General features: G+C 36.0%; 1 protein-coding gene across 2 annotated transcripts in view; it reads left to right on the top strand.

Moving 5' to 3' along the window:
- Positions 1-23,271, top strand: part of ABCA9 (ATP binding cassette subfamily A member 9) — a 79,947-nt gene that overhangs the window by 19,215 nt on the left and 37,461 nt on the right. For both annotated transcript variants that reach the window (XM_054457983.2, XM_063656521.1), the window contains 14 exons: positions 5,905-6,046; positions 6,279-6,464; positions 7,834-7,981; positions 9,446-9,614; positions 12,452-12,510; positions 13,023-13,133; positions 13,858-14,033; positions 14,223-14,342; positions 14,558-14,696; positions 15,200-15,290; positions 17,284-17,423; positions 19,778-19,897; positions 21,052-21,250; positions 23,019-23,185. In XM_054457983.2, the coding sequence (XP_054313958.2) occupies positions 5,905-6,046; positions 6,279-6,464; positions 7,834-7,981; positions 9,446-9,614; positions 12,452-12,510; positions 13,023-13,133; positions 13,858-14,033; positions 14,223-14,342; positions 14,558-14,696; positions 15,200-15,290; positions 17,284-17,423; positions 19,778-19,897; positions 21,052-21,250; positions 23,019-23,185 (1,967 nt within the window). The remainder of the gene's footprint in view (positions 1-5,904; positions 6,047-6,278; positions 6,465-7,833; positions 7,982-9,445; positions 9,615-12,451; positions 12,511-13,022; positions 13,134-13,857; positions 14,034-14,222; positions 14,343-14,557; positions 14,697-15,199; positions 15,291-17,283; positions 17,424-19,777; positions 19,898-21,051; positions 21,251-23,018; positions 23,186-23,271) is intronic.

Here is a 23,271-nt window from a genome sequence, read left to right as displayed (position 1 = left end):
TTGAGACAGAGTCTTGCTCTGTCACCCAGGCTGGAGTGCAGTGGCGCGATTTTGGCTCACTGCAACCTCCGCCTCCTGGGTTCAAGTGATTCTTCTGCCTTAACCTCCCGAGTAGTTGTGACTACAGGCGATTGCCACCACGCCCAGCTGATCTTTGTACTTTTAGTAGAGACAGAATTTCACTACGTTGGCCAGGATGGTCTAGAACTCTTGACCTCAAGTGATCCACCTGCCTCGGCCTCCCAACTTGCCGGGATTACAGGCGTGAGCTACCACCCCAGCCTGTTTTTTAAAAAATGATATACAAAGAATTATAGAAAAATAACCAAGATGATTTTAAAAATAATAATCCAGTGAGAAAGGATGAAAAATCAGGGCATTGTTTTCCTCTCCTAAGAAAAGCCTGAGGCATTTTACTTGTACAGCATTTAAGTGGAACTAAGGAGAGTTTATAGAATATAGATGAACAATTTCAGATGAATAAAAGTATACTGTGCAAAGGGAGTTATTACAATTAGCCATTAAAAATAAGCCATCCCAAAACAAGATGGCATTTTCTACTTTAAATAAAAACTAACTGTTCATTGTGGACACATTATAAGCCAGTTGCCATATTAAACCCATAAAATAAATAGTTTTATTTAATTTTCCTGTTTTCCACCAGAGAAAACTGAAGTTTGAAGAGATTAAATAACTACCTCTCAGGATTATATAGTTACAATGTAGCAGGAGAAACTGGAACTAACTCAGATCTGTGATTAGAAAGCTTTTTCTCTTTCTCCTTTAAAGAAATTTCTTCCTGTTTATTTGGCATTGATAGTAAGGGAAAAGATATCTTCATATTCGTCTATATGTCTGTATCTATCTATGTCCTGTGGGTATGTATAAATGTGTATCTATATCTAATTATCTATATTGGGGATTGGTAATCTATCAGCTGTTTTTGTACAATTTGCAAATTAGTAATTTCTTTTACATTTTTTTATTATACTTTAAGTTCTGGGATACATGTGCAGAACTTGCACGTTTGTTACATAGGTATACATGTGCCATGGTGGCTTGCTGCAACCATCAACCTGTCATCTAGGTTTGAAGCCCCACATGCATTAGATATTTCTCCTAATGCTATCTCTGCCCTTGCTCCCTACTCCCTGACAGGTCCCACTGTGTGATGTTCCCCTCCCTGTGCCCATATGTTCTCATTGTTCAACTCTCGCTTTTGAGTGAGAACATGCGGTGTTTGGTTTTCTGTTCCTGTGATAGTTTGCTGAGAATGATGTTTTCCAGCTTCATGCATGTCTCTGCAAACGACATGAACTCGTTCTTTTTCATGGCTGCATATATTCCATGGTGTATATGTGCCACATTTTTTAAGTCCAGTCTAGCATTGATGGGCATTTGGGTTGGTTCCAAGTCTTTGCCATTGTGAATAGTGCTGCAATAAATATACGTGTGCATGTGTCTTTATAGTGGAATGATTTATGATCCTTAGGGTATATACCCAGTAATGGGATTGCTGGGTCAAATGGTATTTCTAGTTCTAGATCCTTGAGGAATTGCCACACTATCTTCCACAATGGTTGAATTAATTTACACTCCCACCAACAGTATAAAAGCATTCCTATTTCTCCACATCCTCTCCAGCATCTGTTGTTCCCTGACTTTTTAATGATCACCATTCTAACTGGTGTGGGATGGTATCTCATTGTGGTTTCGATTTTTATTTCTCTAATGACCAATGATGATAAGCTTTTTTTTGTATGTTTGTTGGCTGCATAAATGTCTTCTTTTTGAGAAGTGTCTGTTCATATCCTTTGCCCACTTTTTGATGGGTTGTTAGTTTTTTTCTTGTAAATGTGTTTAAGTTCCTTGTAGATTCTGGATAGTAGAGCTTTGTCAGATGGATAGATTGCAAAATTTTTCTCCCATTCTGTAGGTTGCCTGTTCACTCTGATGATACTTTCTTTTGCTCTGCAGAAGCTCTTTAGTTTGATAAGATCCCATTTGTCAATTTTCGCTTTTGTTGCCATTGCTTTTGGTGTTTTAGTCATGAAGTCTTTGCCTATGGGTATATCCTGAATGATATTGCCTAGGTTTTCTTCTAGGGTTTTTAAGATTTTAGATCTTATGTTTAAGTCTTTAATCCATCTTGAGTTAATTTTTGTGTAAGGTGTAAGGAAGGGGTCCAGTTTCTGTTTTCTGCATGTGGCTAGCCAGTTTTCCTAACATCATTAATTAAATAGGGAATTCTTTCCCCATTTATTGTTTTTGTCAGGTTTGTCAAAGATCAGATGGCTGTAGATATGCAGTGTTATTTCTGAGGCCTCTGTCTGTTCCATTTGTCTATATATCTGTTTTGGTACCAGTACCATGCTGTTTTAGTTACTGTGGTCTTTTAGTATAGTTTGAAGTCAGATAGCGTGATGCCTCCAGCTTTGTTCCTTTTGCCTAGGATTGTCTTGGCTATGTGGGCTCTTTTTTGGTTCCATATGAAATTTAAAGTAGTTTTTTCTAATTCTATGAAGAAAGTCAATGGTAGCTTGATGGGAATAGCATTGAATCTATAAATTACTTTGGACAGTATGGCCATTTTCACAATATTGATTCTTCCTATCCATGAGCATGGAATGTTTCTCCATTTGTTTGTGTCCTCTTTTATTTCCTTGAGCAGTTATTTGTAGTTCTCCTTGAAGAGGTCCTTCATGTCCCTTGTAAGTTGTATTTCTAGGTATTTTATTCTCTTTGTAGCAATTGTGAATGGGAGTTCACTAATGATTTGGCTCTCTGTCTATTATTGGTGTATAGGAATGCTTGTGATTTTTGCACATTGATTTTGTATTCTGAGACTTTGCTGAAGTTGCTTATCAATTTAAGGAGTTTTTGGGCTGAGACTATGGGGATTTCTAAATAAACAATCATGTCATCTGCAAACAGAGACAATTTGACATCCTCTCCTCCTATTTGAATATGCTTTATTTCTTTCTCTTGCCTGATTGTGCTGGCCAGAACTTCCAATACTATGTTGAATAGGAGTGGTGAGAGAGGGCATCCTTGTCTTGTGCTGGTTTTCAAAGAGAATGCTTTCAGCTTTTGCCCATTCAGTATGATATTGGCTATGGGTTTGTCATAAATAGCTCTTATTATTTTGAGGTATGTTGCATATATACCTAGTTTATTGAGTGTTTTTAGCATGAAGGGGTGTTGAATTTTATTGAAGGCATTTTCTGCATCTATTGAGATAATCATGTGGTTTTTGTGACTGGTTATGTTTATATGATGGATTACATTTATTGATTTGTGTATGTTGAACCTGCCTTGCGTCCCAGGGATGAAGCCAAGTTGGTTATGGTGGATAAGCTTTTTGATGTGCTGCTGGATTCGGTTTGCCAGTATTTTATTGAGGATTTTTGCATCGATGTTCATCAGGGATATTGGCCTGAAATTTTCTTTTTTTATTGTGTCTCTGCCAGGTTTTGGTATCAGGATGATGCTGGCCTCATAAAATGAGTTAGGGAGGAGTCCCTTTTTTTCTATTGTTTGGAATAGTTTCAGAATGAATGGTACCAGCTCCCCTTTGTAATTCTGGTAGAATTCAGCTGTGAATCTGTTTGGTCCTGGGCTTTTTTTGGTTGGTAGGCTATTAATTACTGCCTCAATTTCAGAACTTGTTATTGGTCGATTCAGGGATTCAACTTCTTCCTGGTTTAGTCTTGGGAGGTTGTAGGTGTCCAGGAATTTATCCATTTCTTCTAGATTTTCTAGTTTATTTGCATAGAGGTGTTTATAGTATTCTCTGATGGTAGTTTGTATTTCTGTGGGATCAGTGGTGATATCCCCTTTATCATTTTTTGTGGTGTCTATTTGATTCTTCTCTCTTTTCTTCCTTATTAGTCTGGCTAGAAGTCTATTTTGTTAATCTTTAAAAAAAAAACCAGCTCCTGGATTCATTGATTTTTTTGAGGGGTTTTTCACGTCTCTATCTCCTTCAGTTCTGCTCTGATCTTAGTTATTTCTTGTCTCCTGCTAGCTTTTGAATTTGTTTGCTCTTGCTTTTCCAGTTCTTTTAGTTGTGATGTTAGGGTGTCAATTTTAGACCTTTCCTGCTTTCTCCTGTGGGCATTTAGTGCTATTAATTTTCCTCTAAACACTCCTTTAGCTGTGTCCCAGAGATTCTGGTATGTTGTGTCTTTGTTCTCCTTGATTTCAAAAAACTTATTTATTTCTGTCTTAATTTTGTTATTTACCCAGTAGTCATTCAGGAGCAGGTTGTTCAGTTTCCATGTAGTTGTGCAGTTCTGAGTGAATTTCTTAACCCTGAGTTCTTATTTGATTGCACTGTGGTCTGAGAAACTATTTGTTATGATTTCCATTCTTTTGCATTTGCTGAGGAGTGTTTTTCTTCCGATTATGTAGTCGATTTTAGAATAAGTGCTATGTGGTGCTGAGAAAAATGTATATTCTGTTGATTTGGGGTGGAGAGTTCTGTAGATGTCTATTAGGTCTGCTTGGTCCAGAGCTAAGTTCAAGTCCTGAATATCCTTGTTAATTTTCTGTCACATTGATCTGTCCAATATTGACAGTGGGGTGTTAAAGTCTCCCATTATTATTGTCTCAGAGTCTATTGTCTCAGAGTCTAAGTCTTTGTAGGTCTCTAAGAACTTGCTTTATGAATCTGGGTGCTCCTGTATTGGGTGCCTATATATTTAGGATAGTTATCTCTTCTTGTTGCATTGATCCGTTTACCATTATGTAATGGCCTTGTTTGTCTTTTTTTATCTTTGTTGGTTTAAAGTCTGTTTTATCAGAGACTAGGATTGCAACCTCTGCTTTTTTTTTGCTTTCCATTTACTTGGTAAATATTCCTCCATTCCTTTATTTTGAGCCTATGTGTGTCTTTGCACCTGAGATGGGTCTCTTGAATACAGCACACGAATGGGTCTTGACTCTTTATCCAACTGGCAAATTGGATACTGGCATATGTGTCTTTTAATTGGGGCATTTAGCCCATTTACATTTAAGGTTAATATTGTTATGTGTAAATTTGATCCTGTCATCATGATGCTAGCTGGTTATTTTGCACATTAGTTGATGCAGTTTCTTCATAGTGTCGTTGGTCTTTATATTTTGGCATGTTTTTGCAGTAGCTGGTATCGGTTTTTTCTTTCTATACTTAGTGCTTCCTTCAGGAGCTCTTGTAAGGCAGGCCTGGTGGTAACAAAATCCCTCAGCATTTGCTTCGCTGTAAAGGATTTTATTTCTCCTTCACTTATGAAGCTTAGTTTGGCTAGATATCTTTTACATTTATAAATGCTTGGGAAAAATTCAATGAACAATAATATTTTGTGGCATGTGAAAATGTATATGAAATTCAAATTTTATTCTCCATAAATATATTTTATCAAAACACAGCCACACATCACTAACATATTGTTTATGACTGTGTTTGTGCTACAATGGCAACAGAAACTGTACAGCCTGCAAAGCTGAAAATATTCACAATGTGGCTATTTAGAAAAAAGGTTTGCTGAACCCTGCTGCATTATCTACTTTTTTGTCCATATTGTTTATACAATAACCTTACTGAAAAAACTTGTCCAGAGCTGAGAAATCATCATAGATGTCTTCCCAGAAAAGGTCTCTCTGGAAACCTCTCCCAGTGACATCCATTGTGTCACCCAGCTTTAATTAATTTGCAATTTAGCTATCAATTTTCCTCTCTACTTGTTTATTGCCTACCTTCTCTTATATTATGTGATCTTGAGGATAGGAGATAAGTTAGCTATTGCATTTTCTTTTCCTTTACCCTCGATAAATGGTGAGCTTCACAAATCATTTGCTGAATAAGTGAATCAAGGAAGTGATGAAGTAACAACATTCTAACTGACGGCTTTGTTTCTCTGCTAGGCTTTCCTGGGGTTTGATGTATGCTGGCTTCATCCTTATCATGGCCACTTTAATGGCTCTTATTGTAAAATCTGCACAAATTGTCGTCCTGACTGGTTTTGTGATGGTCTTCACCCTCTTTCTCCTCTATGGCCTGTCTTTGGTAAGTTGGTGAATTTCATCTAAGTCTTTTATTCTCTTTCTCTCTCTCTGCTGCCAATCATTTATCACTAATTCTGGTCTCACCTCTTTTGTTCTCTTTGTAGTATTTGCATGAGACAGTGTCTAGGGGTGGAAAAATATAAAATGTACTTTTATAATATAAAATTCCTTTTTTGTGCTACTGATGGTTCTCACAGAATTATATACCAGCTGAAGTTTTTCTCTTTTCTCAGATAACTTTAGCTTTCCTGATGAGTGTGTTGATAAAGAAACCTTTCCTTACGGGCTTGGTTGTGTTTCTCCTTATTGTCTTTTGGGGGATCCTGGGATTCACAGCATTGTATACACATCTTCCTGCATTTTTGGAATGGACTTTGTGTCTTCTTAGCCCCTTTGCCTTCACTGTTGGAATGGCCCAGGTAAGAGTTAAGGTAACGCTTTCACTTTTTACAAACCATTCTACACAGGTTTCCTCTTAATAATTCACACAACATGCTGTAAGCATTCCATTCTATAACTTTTGTAAAAATAAACATGTATGAGACAGGAGTGACTTTAATTTTTCTCTCTCGATGTAATTAGTTTCCCCATAAGTCACTAAATATAGGATCATACTCTTACTATTGAGGTGTTTCAGCTTCTACTTCTAATTGGTTGTCCCAGAGAACATTTGTCCCATTCAGTGCCCAGGAAACATGATCCTTAATGTTAACACAAGCATTTAAAAACCAGAAATTTGGAATAAATACATCTTTATTTTTTAATTGCTCATTTCTACATGAAACTGAACCTTGTCTCAGGAAAGTTAATTTTAGTTATGATATCATAACTATAAAATGCTAAATGAAAGGTTATGCTAGATATAAACTCATTGTATCCTACTGCAGCCCTGTTAAGACATTATTCTTCTGTCTTCTGCCCAGCTACTGAAGTATTTTACTGTTTCATGTTTTTACCTGAAATGGGCTTCCTTGTTGAGAATGCACTCCTTTTTTTCTCGTTCTAGGCCCAAAAAAGTCCTATTGCAGCACTGTTTGTAATAAGATTGAAAACAATGTAAATGTCCATTGGTAGATTACTGGTTAAATAAATTATGGTCCATCCATACAATGGAAAATGTGCAGCCATCAAAAAGAATTTTTAAAGACTGATGCTGTGACTCACACCTGTAAATCATAGCACTTTGGGAGGCTAAGATGGGTGGATGGCTTGTGGCAGGAGTTCGAGACCACCCTGGGCAACATGGTGAAACCCCATCTCTACAAATAAAAAAAAATTAGCCAGTCATGGTGGAGTGCATCTTTAGTCCTAGCTACTGTGGAGGGTGATGTGGGAGAATCACGTAGGTCCAGGAGGTTGAGCCTGCTGTGAGCCGAAATAGCACCACTGCACTCCAGCCTGGGTAACAGAGTGAGACCCTGTCTCAAAAAACAAACAAACAAACAAAAAAGAATTTAAAAGCACTTCTTGTACTGACATAGAGAGTTTTGTAAACTATATTAGGTCCAGCTCAAATATCACCTTCCTTGAGTTTGTACTTCCTCCTAGAAAATGTACCTGGGGCTGCCTGTGGGTTTCTTAGTACTCAGTACTAACTTCCATTGATTTTCCAAATTGACATCACTTCATTGCTATTAAAATTATCTTCTATAATAGTAGACAGAGCTCTGTAGAGACAAGATTATATCTTATTTATCTTTGCAAACCCAGTTGTAGCAGAAATAAGACAATAAAAATTCTTAATGCCGTATTAATTCTTTTAAAATTCACTGTATCTTCCTTTTTCAGCTTATACATTTGGACTATGATGTGAATTCTAATGCCCACTTGGATTCTTCACAAAATCCATACCTCATAATAGCTACTCTTTTCATGTTGGTTTTTGACACCCTTCTGTATTTGGTATTGACATTATATTTTGACAAAATTTTGCCCGGTAAGTACTAATATGGCTATAATTTAACACAATTTCAGTAATTGCATGTCTTTAAAATAACTCTAAATGTACTAAATAAAAATTAGCAAGCAGTTTTTCAAAATTTCTGCAACAAGCCTAATGATAGTCTATAGTTTGTTTATAGAATCACTTTCTAAGACTTGGCTCTGCTATAACACTCCAGAGTGTTTCTTTTTAAAAAGAGACACTTGTGAGAGATTATGGATAATGATACTATTAGTGTTTGTGTCAGAACTAGATGAAGAATGCTGGTGCTTGATACTTGATCTTAGAAATCTCTAAGTGCCTTCCCATTTAACTCACTTGATAGACAATAGCGGGTTATTAGTAAAAATATTATAATTGCATATTCGATGTACAATCTTTCCTTTCTCTGTTTCTTTCTTTCTCTCTTTCTTTCTTCCTTTTTTTTTTTTTAAGTCTCGCTCTGTTGCCCATGCTGGAGTGCAGTGGCACGATCTCTGCTCACTGCAACCTCCACCTCCTGGGTTCAAGTGATTCTCGTGCCTCAGCCTGCTGAGTAGCTGGGACTACAGACATGCCCCACCATGCGTGGCTAATTTTTGTGTTTTCAGTAGAGACGGGGTTTCACCATGTTGACCAGGATGTCTTGAACTCCTGACCTCAGGTGATCTGTCCCCCTCAGCCTCCCAAACTGCTGGAATTACAGGCATGAGCTACCATGCCGCCCTTATGTACAATCTTTTCTATAGAGAAACAAAATCTTCATCTGTGCATCTCTGGGGTCTGTCTGTCAATTCCTCGTATATACTGGGTAAGTGCTAAGGAAGAGGCAGAAAGGGAAATTGGGCAATGAAGGGAAGGAAGGGAACTTCTGAATAGTTTATTCATCACGTTTCTGCGAGTACTGATACAGAATAATGACTCACTGATTATTTTAAAACCTCCCAAGTAAGAAATGTCAGAATGTATCATTAGTGTTATGATATTTACTATTATTCTTGGTGTATTGACCTTATCTAATCCAAATGGAGGAAATCACAAGCAGGAGAATTGCTTGAACCCAGGAAGTGGAGGTTGTAGTGAGCCGGGATCATGCCACTGGACTACAGCCTGGGTGACAGAGTGAGACTCCATCTTAAAAAATAGAAAATAAAAACGACACATAAGTACAGCTAGATAGAAAAATTGTTCTTAATTAGATTTACATTCCTCCTGAGACATCTCCCTGCATTTTGAGGAGCTTTTTAGTTAGTTAACAATGCTACATGCTTCTCATGTTAAAAATGTCATATTAGCCATCTCTGTCATTTTCTCCTCACTGTTCTGTGTGTGTCAAAAGCACATTAAAATAGTAATTAATACAGACCTTAATATGATAATGTTGGTTCAGGTTTAATGTCAAAGGGGCTGCACTGATATGCTGATGGAATCCTTGACGTGATGACTGACCCAGTATTCAATTGCCTCCTGCTCACATAGCTGAATATGGACATCGATGTTCTCCCTTGTTTTTCCTGAAATCCTGTTTTTGGTTTCAACACGGAAGGGCTAATCATGTAGTCCTTGAGAATGAAACAGATTATGATCCTACACCTAATGACTGTTTTGAACCAGTGTCTCCAGAATTCTGTGGGAAAGAAGCCATCAGGTAACCAATAAATTACTTGGAGGCACCAATGGAGAACAGGCAGAGACCAGGGATCTGTCAGACGACACACTATGAGCAATGATCGCCTTCTGTGCCCTCTATAACCACCTACAGCCAGCCTGCTGCCCTCATCAGAGGCTATACTCATTCTTCATAGCACGCTATTTTCTCACATTCTCAGCATTTACATTTACTAATATTTCATGGTATAGTAACAACCATCCACAAGTAAATAATTTTTGAATTTCCATTTTCCACATTATCTTTCTCATTTCTCCTCTTTGTGTTTTTCTCCCCTTGGTTGTTCTCTTTGTGACAAACACTGCCATCGTCTCCCTTGCTATTATTCTCAACCCCCTTTTTTATTAATTCAATTTGTCCCTCTCATCTTCCCTTCCTGGCTTATAATTAGATGAGGAGAAAGAGGCAAGCGGTGCAGGCATGGGAAGAGGACACTCCAGAGAGATGGGAAGGAAACATCAGAAGTCAAGACTGTTGGTGTCATGCCTATCTTCCCTCTTAGATGATGGACATGCTTTATTGAATTCTGGTTGCTTTGATTTCCAAACAGCTAGAAATCTCTAATACCCCAGATCTTTGCTCAAATTTTGTTCATCATTCAATGTTGTATTCGTCTCACTCCTCAGTAATACCTTTCTGATATATCTCTTTCAGTAATATTTTAACTCAGGACATTTATGATACAGTCTCTGAACATAGGTCCAATATGAACATACAACAAAGAGCAGCATTTACTCATTCCTTATGAGGATGTAAACATAGCAATGTTTTCAAGAATCATGACATCTTTCTAAGCTGGAAGTCTAAGTTTTATGTTCTTTCCAGTGCCTATAACAGAATTAGGTCCTATCAGAGAGATCATAGGAAGCCTTGAATGATGAAATAAGGGGTTTTAATTTACCCAGTGGGCAAGGAGGAGGGTATTGAAGATTTGCAAATTGAGGGTAATAAGACTAGTCTTATGGTCTAGAAAAATTATCCCCAGCAATGGGTGGAGATTGGAAGCAGGGTCTCACATAGCTGACTGTTCGGAAAGTGTAGGAGATTTCATCTGTGGCATGGCTACTCAAGACTGCCAGTCCTGCGTCATTACTGTGGCTGGTGCAGCACCCAACAGACCAGTGTCCAGAGTTCTGAAGCCTGCACCATTCTATCCCAGAGGTCAAGCCAGCTGGACTCATAATCGCCTCTCAGTATAGAAGGCAGAAAAGTGAAATGTCAATTAAAAGGTATTATTATACCAACCACAGAGTAGATTCTAATCTAATAATCTACTATCTAAACATGAAAGTTAAATGCTATCAAAACGTATGGAAAAAATTAGAGCTTAGATGAAATGAAGGAATAAAGCAATCTGATACCTATTATTGTCTTAAAAAGAAAAGATAGGGAAAAAAAGACTAGGAAAAACCAAGCAACTTGCCCAAGGCCACGAAGTTTAAAAAGAGAAACAGTATTTGAATCCATATGTGCTCAACTTGAAAGTCATTGCATCTGAATGCCCAGCCTCTTCAGTTACTTCCGTATTTAACTGGATTGTACCTATTCAATAAATTGAATTATATCCCCTCAAAATTTATATGTTGAAACCCTAACCCTTAAAATGATGGTATTTGAAGATAAAGTCTTAGGAAGTAATTAGGGCTAGATGAGATCATGAGGGTGGGGCCTTCCTGATGGAATTAGTGTATTTATAAGAAGAGGCACAAGAGAGCTTGCACTCTTTCCCTCTCTCTGCCATGTGATGACACAGCAAGAAGGCAGCTGTTTGCAAGCCAGGAAGAGAGCCCTCATCAGAAGCCAAATCTATTGACACCTTGATCTTGGAATTCCCATCCTTCAGAACTATAAGAAATAAATGTCTGTTCTTTAAGCCACCCAGTCTATGGTATTTTGTTATAGCAGCCCAAGCAGGTGAATACAACATACCTGCTGGTTTGTTGTGATAATGTAAGTAAAAATGTAGACAAAATGCTCTGGATCTGGCTTATAGTAAGTAGTCCTTCAACTCACTTAAAATCTTTTTTCTTCTTTTTAACTTCTATTTTAAGTTCAGGGGTACATGTGCAGGTTCATTACATAGGTAAAGTTGTGTCATGGGGGTTTGTTCTACAGATTATTTTATCACCTTGGTATTAAGCCTAGTACCCATTAGTTATTTTTCCTGATAAAATATTTTTCTATGCCCTCTTTTAAAAATCTTTCTTTGTTTTAAATCCTTTTCCTGGTCTTTTTCCTCCTCTCTCATCTTCTTTGGAAGTTTACTAGGTTGCAAGTATTTTGTGTCCTGTTTATATTATCTTATTTACTCTACAATCCAACTCTGTATGATAATTCATGTCATCCCCATATCACTGCTGAATAACTGAACTCAACGAGTCTTGAGTACACAGCATTTGTAACAGAGCTAGTGTGTAGCATAACTGGGACTTCACCAGTTGTGAATCATTTAATTATTAGATTCCAAAGCCCTACTATTTCTATTATGGTGTGTTTTTTCCCTTCTTTTTCCACCATAGTATCTCCTCACCATTGATCTTATCTTCAGCTTTACTCATAGCCACTCATTTGTCACAATTCTTCTAACAATATATTTCCATGTGCTAGCTGTGCCCTCCATATTTTAGCCTGTTCATTTTGGAAAGATCAGGGATTCTGCTTCTAATTAGGTGCCCTGGGTGCTTCTGCCAGTGCCTGTGTGAAAGAAAATAATCCCCAGATTTTCTTTGAGGCTTTGATTAAGCCTCAAAGACTTGACTTATCAATCCTCTGCACATTTTCACAATTCTCTGAAAATATTTTCCTCTTTTTTTCAGAATCAAAAATCTTAAAAAAGAATATGCAGGGAAGCGTGAGAAAGTAGAAGCTTTGAGAGGTAATAAAATAATATTTTATTTAATGGGGCTGCTTGATTTAGTGGCTGCCTTACTGTTGTAATTTCTTGGGAGGGATTAAGCGCAGATATTCCAGGTATGTCTCTCCTTTATTTGAACACATTATGTTTCCTTCAATGTAAAAAAAAAAACCATAAAACAATTTTTAAAAGGAGGATGTATCATTAAAAATCGTGTGGGTTTGAAAGATATATGATAGTGTTATGAAACTCTTTATTTTCAACTCATCTTATTCTCCAGCTCTAAAACTGTCTTTATTATAGTTAGTCTGTCTTTATTGACAAAACTGCTTTTATCAAAAAAATTAATTGCATAGTAACATATTGACAATTCTATCACTATAAAATGTTGAAATACAGTTTTAAAGGAAAGAATTTTAAGATGGATTTTATTTTGAATATTGCTAGCTCAATCTATTCATGCTGCAAAAAATTACAACAGTTTCAGAGACTGTAAGGTTAAAATGTAATTTTTTTTTTTTAAATCATGCCAGATGTGGTGTTTGACATATATGAGGGCCAGATCACTGCCCTCCTTGGTCACAGTGGAGCTGGAAAAACTACCCTGTTAAACATACTTAGTGGGCTGTCAGTTCCAACATCAGGTAAGAAGACAGTTATCCAAAGACAAGTACCTGGGCAAACGCATTAATATGCATTTAATTATTTAACTAGGGCCCGGCACGGTGGCTCACGCCTGTAATCCCAGCACTTTGGGAGGCTGAGGCAGGTGGATCATGAGGTCAAGAGATGGAGACCATCCTGGCCAACATGGTGAAACCCCGTCTTTACTAAAAATACAAAAATTAGCCGGGCATGGTGTCAGACACCTGTAGGCCCAGCTACTCAGGAGACTGAGGCAGGAGAATCACTTGAACCCGGGAGGCAGAGGTTGCAGTGAGCCGAGATCGTGCCACAGCACTCCAGCCTGGTGACAGAGTGAGACTCCATCTCAAAAAAAAATTATGTAATTGGTTTTATTAATTAACTTCAAAAATTTCATTACCCATTATACCCAGGCATTTAAGAGAAAAATTTTAGAAGTTTTTCTTATTCTTTTATTGAATTGTATTATACCTATTTAGAAAAATGTTCGTGTTTTAAATATGTCATAAATAGTTTTGTGATTATTCGGTTACTAAGTAGCATTCCAGCTGGATCAGATGTTATTGTGAACATTACATTTTTATTCAGTTCGTTGCATATTCCTTACAAATAAACAATGTTGAAATGAATCTAATAATTGACATACAGTGTTTTCCATTTTAAAAGATCTTCAATGAAGCATGACACATTTTCTGATGGTCACTCTCTGCCTTCTGCTTTCAGGTTCAGTCACTATCTATAATCACACACTTTCAAGAATGGCTGACATGGAAAATATCAGCAAGTTCACTGGATTTTGTCCACAATCCAATGTGCAATTTGGATTTCTCACTGTGAAAGAAAACCTACGGCTGTTTGCTAAAGTAAAAGGGATTTTGCCACATGAGGTGGAGAAAGAGGTATGTGAGCATATTAGATGTCACACAGCCATGAAAAAGAGATTGTTTACTAGAAAATGTTGTGCTAAGTTATACATAATTCCTCATCTAAATTTCAGGCAAAAAGGCCCTTTGTAAAGAACAGAAAAATGATAGTGTTTTTAAAATAAACTTTCTGGGTTTTGGACTAAATATTCTTTATTTGATTAGGTACAACGAGTTGTACGGGACTTAGAAATGGAAAATATTCAAGACATCCTTGCTCAAAACTTAAGTGGTGGACAAAATAGGAAACTAACTTTTGGGATTGCCATTTTAGGAGATCCTCAGGTAAGTCAAACAAAAATTACTGGTGAAATCAGATTGAAGACTATAAAATTATTTTATTAGGTCAAACAATTTTCAAATGATAAATGTAAGAGAACTTTTAGGATGAAATATTAAGTACTAACAAGTTTCTCCCAAATACTTTTAAAAGTACAATGCTTTTTAAAAGGATCTTATCTGAAAGGGTGGAATTACTTTAGGACTTTCCTCCTGTCCAGGTTTTGCTATTGGATGAACCAACTGCTGGATTGGATCCTCTTTCAAGGCACCGAATATGGAATCTCCTGAAAGAGGGGAAATCAGATAGAGTAATTCTCTTCAGCACCCAGTTTATAGATGAGGCTGACATTCTGGCGGGTAATTTTTTGTTTCTCTTGTGTATCTTCATGAGAGATTAGAGACAGTGTGGAATATGAACAGGTATGCTCCACAGCTGTGTCTGCCTGGAACTGCCATGGCCCAAGACAGGAGAATTTTGCTCTTACTCTTTTGTGGGTCTGCATCCCAGACTACTTGGCCCCATGCAAATATTCTGAGTCCATTACAGAGCAGCTTTCTGGTTGTAAAATACATATCACACTCTCTAAGATTTAATTTGTTTTAGGCAGTCTTGATGTCAGTTTAACTGAAACAGATCCTTTAGATGTATAATTTTTCTCAATACACTAGAGAATAAGTTGACATAATTTATCATTCGAGCTGTTGGATGACAAAAAAAGTGGTTTACATATGGCCAGAATTAGAATATATCTATTTTAGTGTGTCATGCTGCTACAATACATTGTTAATGGATTTGCGTTTTGTGAACAGTAAAGAAATAAGTCCTTCATGCAACTTATCTTTTGATTATTTCTAACTAGACAGGAAGGTGTTCATATCCAGTGGGAAGCTGAAGTGTGCAGGCTCTTCTCTGTTCCTTAAGAAGAAATGGGGCATAGGCTACCATTTAAGGTACAGCCCTGAATGTTGGAGACATGTTGACAGATGCTGAAAATGCTGGGGGCAGGTGGTATCAGCATCAATGTGTGAAAGTAGGCCCTATAACCACTAAGTTCATTTCAAGAGATCTATGGTAGAACTAAGGCATAATTGCTTTGTTTTTTAGCTAGAATGCAGGATATATGAGATTATAGACATTGAGCATGCCAGGATGATTAATCTAGGTTTAAATAAAATTTTTGAAAAATATTTTCACAACGTGTTGCTTGCTAAGAGTAATTTGTTGATATTCCAACTCTTTCTCTTCTCATATTTTAGATGTTTATTTTTGTTCATCTTGACAATTTCAATGCCCTGTATTCTCCCTGACTTCATTTCTTTCCACCATCCTTTTGTGTTTTTCTTCTCTTACTAATAATAATTATTATCTTTATTGAGTAATGTCTACTACTTTTTAAGTACAAGTATTGGCTATGTTTTAGGTACTTGCTAAGATATTTACATATAGAATATTCATATTATTGTATTCAATCCTCTAAATAACTTTAAGAAGATACTATTGTTATTCCCCTTTGACAAGTGAAAATACCACTTCAGATAGTTTTAATAATCTGCCAATCTCCACAACTTGTAAATGATAGTCTTTGTATCAAAATTACAGGTGTGATATGAATGGCTTCCTATATTTTGCATTGCAATGTAGATATTTTTTAAAAAATGATTCAAATCACTTCATCCTGATGGATAAATGGATCCCCTCATTCTTTACTCAAAGTGCCTAATCTGATCAAATCTACCAATCTATCATTACTACTTGTTACAATCTAATAGAATCAATACCCTCTATTGAATACTCACTATTCTCTAGGTATGTTTCATAGTTCAGTTGTCTTGTTTCTGCTTGAGGGAGGATGTCTGTCAAACATGTTCTTCTTCAGCCCATTTAACCATGTCCAAGTCTTAACCATTTCTGAAAGTATTTTCTCCTTAATGAGTATCCTCTTTTCTGGAACGCTGAAAGCACTATTTTGAACTTTTGCCTTAGGCAACTTAATTAACTTCTTTGATCCTCAGTAACTTCATTTATGTAATAGCAGTAATAATACCTACTTTGCAGTTAAGGCTAAGAAATATTGAGTGAATGAATAACTTGACAAGCTGCAAAGTACTCAACTGAGTTAACTCAACTTCCTTCTCCCTCACATCTTCTGTCATATGCTGCTTTATATTATTTTTATGTTGGAAGCTTCTTTAGAGAAGGCTCTGCATTCTTCCTATTTGGTATTCTTGATAGCACTTGTAAGTACTATGCCTTGTAAGTACAGAATAGCCTTTTTTTCAAACTGATTTTTTAGGTTTGTATTATCAGTCAATTGTGATCTTCTCACCACTGTGTCACCCCAGCACCTTTCGATGTATGTGATTAAGAGTGGAGTTTCAAAAATCAAATAATTTCACCAGTAATTTCTTAATAAAGACAGGCCAGATTTCACTTGAATAAATTCTGGACACCAAAATGATAAAATTAGCTTTAGCAGAATCTGCATTAGCATGACATGGGGCCACATTCTTAATGACTGTATCACATCACCTCCATTTTTTGTTTTCTCATGCTCAAGTCTGAGTTTCGGCAGAACTCATACATTACTACAAAGGGAAAGTTCAAGGTTGGGAGGTTGGGTTTTTGAGTAGACGCTGACAAATTAAGCATTTCCTTTTACCTCACCCCAGGCAAGATCTGGCTTAATAAGTCTTTTCTCCAAATAAGAGTCCTTGAGTTACCTCTTCCCACTGTAATCATCCCTTATACTAATTCTTCTGCCCCGTTACATAGATTTAATGGTTTGGACTTTATTAGTAGTTTTACATCTTACTTTGTCCAGTAAACTATACATTGTTTTGTGTCATAAATATTAATAAAGTGACAAGCACATACTACATAATTAGGAAATTGTTTTAGAGACAGAGTTGGATAAAAATAACTTTTATTCTTTTTAAATGTTAGTTTGCATCTGAATAAAAGGTGTGATCCAGAGAGTATAACATCACTGGTTCAGCAGCACATCTCTGATGCCAAATTGACAGCACAAAGGGAAGAAAAACTCGTATATATTTTGCCTTTGGAAAAGACAAACAAATTTCCAGGTAACAAAATGTAAAGATGACAGAATGATTTGGGAATGGTGTTATTAACGATAACAGCGGTGATAATAATGATGGCTAGTTTTAATGCTTGCTAGATGAATGGCACAATGCGTTTACTCATTTAATATTCCCAACTCCAAGGTCACTTATAATATTACCCCCTAGCATTATCTGCATCTTATTTATGAGTAAACCAAGGCATGTAGATGTTAAATATGCTTCAAGTCACATGTGCAATTAAGAGGTGCAGGCTAGCAGCAAGATAAAATTAGAATTATTTGGAAAATTTCTTTCAATAATGAATGAGAGAGTGTGGTCAGGGCAGGAACAGGTATGTAAATACAGTGGCAGACCATCAAAGAAGAGCTGAAAGAATCGTACACAATAAATAGGTTGTTTTAGAAACACCAGCACATAATGATATAATCCAAGTTATTGAACATAACTTGGATTGGCCTGCATTCTGCCAAACACTTCAATTCACAACTTTGCTGCAAACACAGAAGCTTGGAGAACTACCGTTGTTATTACTTTTCTGTGGTATCTCCCAATGCACTGTTTCATTTCCTAAGCATTTTGAGGCAGAATGCTTCTTAAGTTTACTCTGTAAAAATGTGTTTGCCATATCAAGTTCAAGAAATTATACCAGGGCCATTGCTGCGTGCTTGAATCAATAAGCATGACATAATCTTGGTCCATAAAGAAACACAGAACCAGACAATAAAGTGCAGAGATTGAAACTCAATGCTAGAGCCAGTCTAGATTCAAACACCAGCTATGCCATTATTAGCTCTATAATCCTTAACAGGTTATAGTAGTATTCTGTATCTCAGTTTCCTCACTTGTGAAAAGAAAATTAAAATAGTACTCTAGGGTTGTTATGAGGATTAAATGATTTAATACCTTCAAATGCATTGAAATATTAAATATAAATAAAGCACTGGAACAATACCTGACATGTAGAACCTATGGTATTTCATCAGGTTTAAGAAGCCCTCAACTACAGGATGTACCACTAAGAAAGAAACACAAAGAAATAATGCTGCCATTTAAAATATGATCTACTGTCATTTAAGAGCCATTATTATTTCAGATATATTAAATGTGATGAAATATATCTCTTAGAATAAGTGAAATAATGATTCACAATGCATACACAATGTCTTCGAGATATGTATCCTTATAAAAACAGAAATCTTTGTGAAGATCACACAGCAAAGTTTTAGCTGATTGCTTATTAAATGCATTCCAAAGTGGATGAGAAATTTGGAGAAAGACTGAAAAACAATTAACCCTTAGGTAGGTTTAAGGACTCATTAGAAATTTTGACTACATCTCTATTTTTCTTTATCCAACACATAACTAAGATTGAAGTCTTTAATTTATCCCAATATTGAATTAGTTTATCTTTTATCCACCTTTCAGTTTTCCTGAATTTTCACACCATGGTCAGAAGTTGAAAGAGAGAGGGAGAGAGAGACAGAGAGAGAGGAGGTGCAAAGTTACATACATATTTTGTCCTTTTAAAAACTTTACATATTTATGGGCCGGGCGCGGTGGCCCATGCCTGCAGTCCCAGCACTTTGGGAGGCCGAGGCGGGCGGATCACTTGAGGTCAGGAGTTCAAGACCAGCTTGGCCAACATGGTGAAACTCCGTCTCTACTAAACACACACACACACACACACACACACACATGCAGAGACACACAAAATTAGCCAGGCGTGGTGTTGCGCACCTGTAATCCCAGCTACTTGGGAGGCTGAAGCAGGAGAATCACTTGAGTCTGGGAGGTGCAGGTTGCAGTAAACCGAAATTGAGCCACTGCATTCCAGCCTGGACAACAAAGCAAGACTCTGTCTCAAAACAAACAAACAAACAAAAAACCAGAAACTTTACATGTTTTTAAACTATCAAGGAGTCTATTCTTAATTATTTCTATAAACATTAGTTCTTTTACATTTGTTAATAATTCTCTAATAATCTCAACAAGAAAGCACAAATCTCTATTCTCTGGAAAATATTTTTTTAATTAGTTGAAATTTAGAATTAAGCACTCCCTGTAATATAACAAAAATAAATTTTAAAAAACGTATTAAGTAAAATATATTTTTTTCAAAAAACACATATGTAGTTTCCTAAGAATGAAAAAATAAATGTTTAGATTAGACTTTGATCTCAAAAATACATGAAAACTAACATACCATATGGATCATTTTAGAAATGAGACCATCTGTATCACAATTTTGTTTCTGATTAGTACATTTGGCCTATCACCAATATTTTATATTTTTGAGAAATATGGTTCTCATTATAAATTATATTCTTATAATCTGTTTTTGTGTCCACTTTTAGAACTTTACAGGGATCTTGATAGATGTTCTAACCAAGGCATTGAGGATTATGGTGTTTCCATAACAACTTTGAATGAGGTGTTTCTGAAATTAGAAGGAAAATCAACTATTGATGAATCAGGTAAGAAAAAATAAGAAAAAAGAGAGAAAGAAAAAGAAAAAGAAAGAAAGAAAGGAAAGAAAGAAACAAAGAAATTTTATCTTTGTGTGCAGTATTTTATCTTGAAAATATGCCCAAATGATAAGATTATATACTTTTGTTGGTGCTATGATTCAGGCTTGTCTTGGGAAAACTTCGAGAAGAAATATATCTCTGTGGAATATAGCAATGTACAACACTAGTTCCTTATGCAGCAAACAATAAATATATGGTATGATATTACCTGAGTATACATGCTATAGAGAAAAGAAAATTAGAGTTCACATTGACAATTACTTTTCTGGTAGCATTTCAATGATATTATTTCAGTGTATCTGGGATTTAGTTGTTGCTTTTGGAAAGTTTGCTCTCTGTCTCATCTTTATTCCTTGGGAAGCATTCTGTCTTTTCTTATTGCTGCTAAGATACTTTTTTTTACTGGTTCACTCTCATCTTATGGTGTTTACTCTTTACTGTACTCTTTATTTTCATTTTTGCAATTTTCTGGGGATCTTTTTGGATTGATCAAGCATTTTTCTTTAATCCTCCTTTTCCTCTTTTATTCATTTTTGAAGTTATATACTTGTTACATTTTTTGGTGTTATACTTAACTTTTAATGTATGTACATATTTTATAGCTTTCTAGAAGCCAGAGTTAGTCATTTTCTCTAGGCTTCATCTCAAAACAGGTAACTTTTATCTTGCTTTTAACCATGGTTATATTTTAAAAATATCGTTTCTCCCATTTTTATGTTCTTGAAGGGTAGAGGAGGGGTTTCTGTATATACTAACTCTCCTACCTTGGTCAGAAATACTAAGTGGTTTATCTTTGACAACAAATAGATTTCTTAATGAGTTTTTTTTCATTGATTTCCTTAGAATAAATAAAGTCCTATAAAGCTGCAGACAGAGGACGTTTAAAATCAGAAAACACAAGGTTTTATTTTATTATATCAATACTTTCTGCTTCTTTCCCATTTCTTCAATAGTTGCTCTAATAATGTCATACATTAGATTACTTGTATCTTGTCCCAAGAGGGTAACTTTGACATCTTTGTAGGAAAATTTATCATAGGAAAAGCTAAATAATGCATAACTAAAATGGCACTTTATAAAATACTGATCTTATGTTTTAGATATTGGAATTTGGGGACAATTACAAACTGATGGGGCAAAAGATACAGGAAGCCTTGTTGAGCTGGAACAAGTTTTGTCTTCCTTCCATGAAACAAGGAAAACAATCAGTGGCATGGCGCTCTGGAGGCAGCAGGTCTGTGCAATAGCAAAAGTTCGCTTCCTAAAGTTAAAGAAAGAAAGAAAAAGCCTGTTGACTATGTGAGTATCTGAGTGTTTCAGATTTGTTTTGTCTGTGAACTAAAAATAAATTGAAGAGAGCAAAACATAAAAGAAACTCAGATAAAATAAATTTCAGTAAATGCACATTGTCTTTTAAACAAAGAAACCATTTTTTTAATTAAACAAACCATTTTTAATCATGTGGATATATAATTAAAACAGATAAGGGTTGGGATTGTTCTTTTTTTAAATTTCACACAGATTTTGTTCTTACCAATGGGTTGAAGTAGTTCTTCAAAAGCACGTGGATATTAGTACTTAGGTCCCATCCTAAAGACCCATTTCCTCTTTTCCCAAGGTATCAAAATCTGTAGCTGTCAGGATTCCCCAGGGAAATGAAACCAATAGGATATACATATATAAACATACTTATTTTAAGGAATTTCATTATGTAATTGTGGGGCTTGGCAAATCTGAAATCCACAAGGCAGAACATCAGGCTGGAAACTTGGGTTAGAGTTAATGTTGTAGTTGGAAGACTGGAAACTTAGGCACAATTTCCATGTTACAGTCTTGAGGCTCTGTAAAAGAGTTTGCCTTGACTTCATGATCATATCTGGAACCCACTATAAGGTTCACATGTGCCCCCAGAGCTTCAGCCTTATCGTCAGGAACACTCATTCACTGAGAACATTCATTCATCCAAAAATATTAGTGAGCACCTCTATGCAACACTCTATTATTAAGTGATTATAACATATATCAAAAGAAATCAGACATGACAGTCCACCCTTGAGGGTGATTAGACATATAGTAAATAACAGACAATCCTGTGAACTATGACATTTAGTAGGAGGGAGATTATGTCAAAATAGAAAGCTCAGGGAGATTTTGAAGAAGAGAGAGAATGGAAATTCAGGCTGAGGGAGTAGTACCGAGTATGGGGATACATGAGAAATCTAAAGAACTATTAATCTGAGTTAATTGCGACATAAAGTGTATGAAAAAATAAAAATATTTTTGAAATATATTCATAGAGCTAAAGAGTTTGCATTTTATGAATACTAAGGAAGTATTAAGATTTTATTTTTTATTTGCAATAGGTAATTGACATAATGTCAACAAAATGTTAAGAAGCTTAATTGGGTAATTGTGCAAAATTGTTTGGTAATAGTAGAATATGGAGGCAATGAAAACCAACATTTAGAACAATATTGAAAAGAATCAGGAAGGAGTTAATAAAAGCCCAACTTAAGAAGAGGAAGAGAGAACAAGGTTTGGAGGCAAGCAATAAAGATACTGTGATAGATATGAATTTCCAAATATTAGAAAAGAAACTTAAAGGAGAGAAATGGGTGGAAAATGATTGAGCTCTGGTGCCCAGGGGAATGAGAAAATGCAGTAATTTACAGAAATTGGAAACAGGATGGGATAAAGTTCAGAGTGTAGTAAGTATGGGTGTTAGTGATATGCCAATTTCAACAGTGCAGAAAAAGAAAGAAATGCATGACTGAAATAAGGCAATGAGTTAGGGATTGTAAAGAGAGATTTAAGAGTCATAATCCGCAGACTTCATAAACCCGAAGCCAAGGTGTCCTGCTTGGCACTTGAGAGAGAGCAAAAGACTAAAACTAGATACATATGACCCATCTCATTTTAGAAACAAGGAAATGGGGCAAAGTATGATTCAAATGTTTGGTTACTGATTATAATTTATTTCTACTATTATATTCATTATCCCCTCAAACTTAAAAACCCACAAAAGTTGCTAAAATTATTTTTTTCTTTTACATTTTCCTCTGCATAGATTATTGCTTTTTGGTATTAGCTTTATCCCTCAACTTTTGGAACATCTATTCTACGAGTCATATCAGAAAAGTTACCCGTGGGAACTGTCTCCAAATACATACTTCCTCTCACCAGGACAACAACCACAGGATCCTCTGACCCATTTACTGGTCATCAATAAGACAGGTGAACATGGGGCTGAAATGCAGCTGCTAAATGTTGTTCCTTTTGAGAGATTCCCCCCAAAAAACATGAACTGCCAAGAAAAAAAT

The sequence above is a fragment of the Pongo pygmaeus genome, chromosome 19 (assembly GCF_028885625.2).
Source record: "Pongo pygmaeus isolate AG05252 chromosome 19, NHGRI_mPonPyg2-v2.0_pri, whole genome shotgun sequence".
Lineage (NCBI taxonomy): Eukaryota > Metazoa > Chordata > Mammalia > Primates > Hominidae > Pongo > Pongo pygmaeus.
This window is presented reverse-complemented; position numbering and strand designations above follow the sequence as displayed.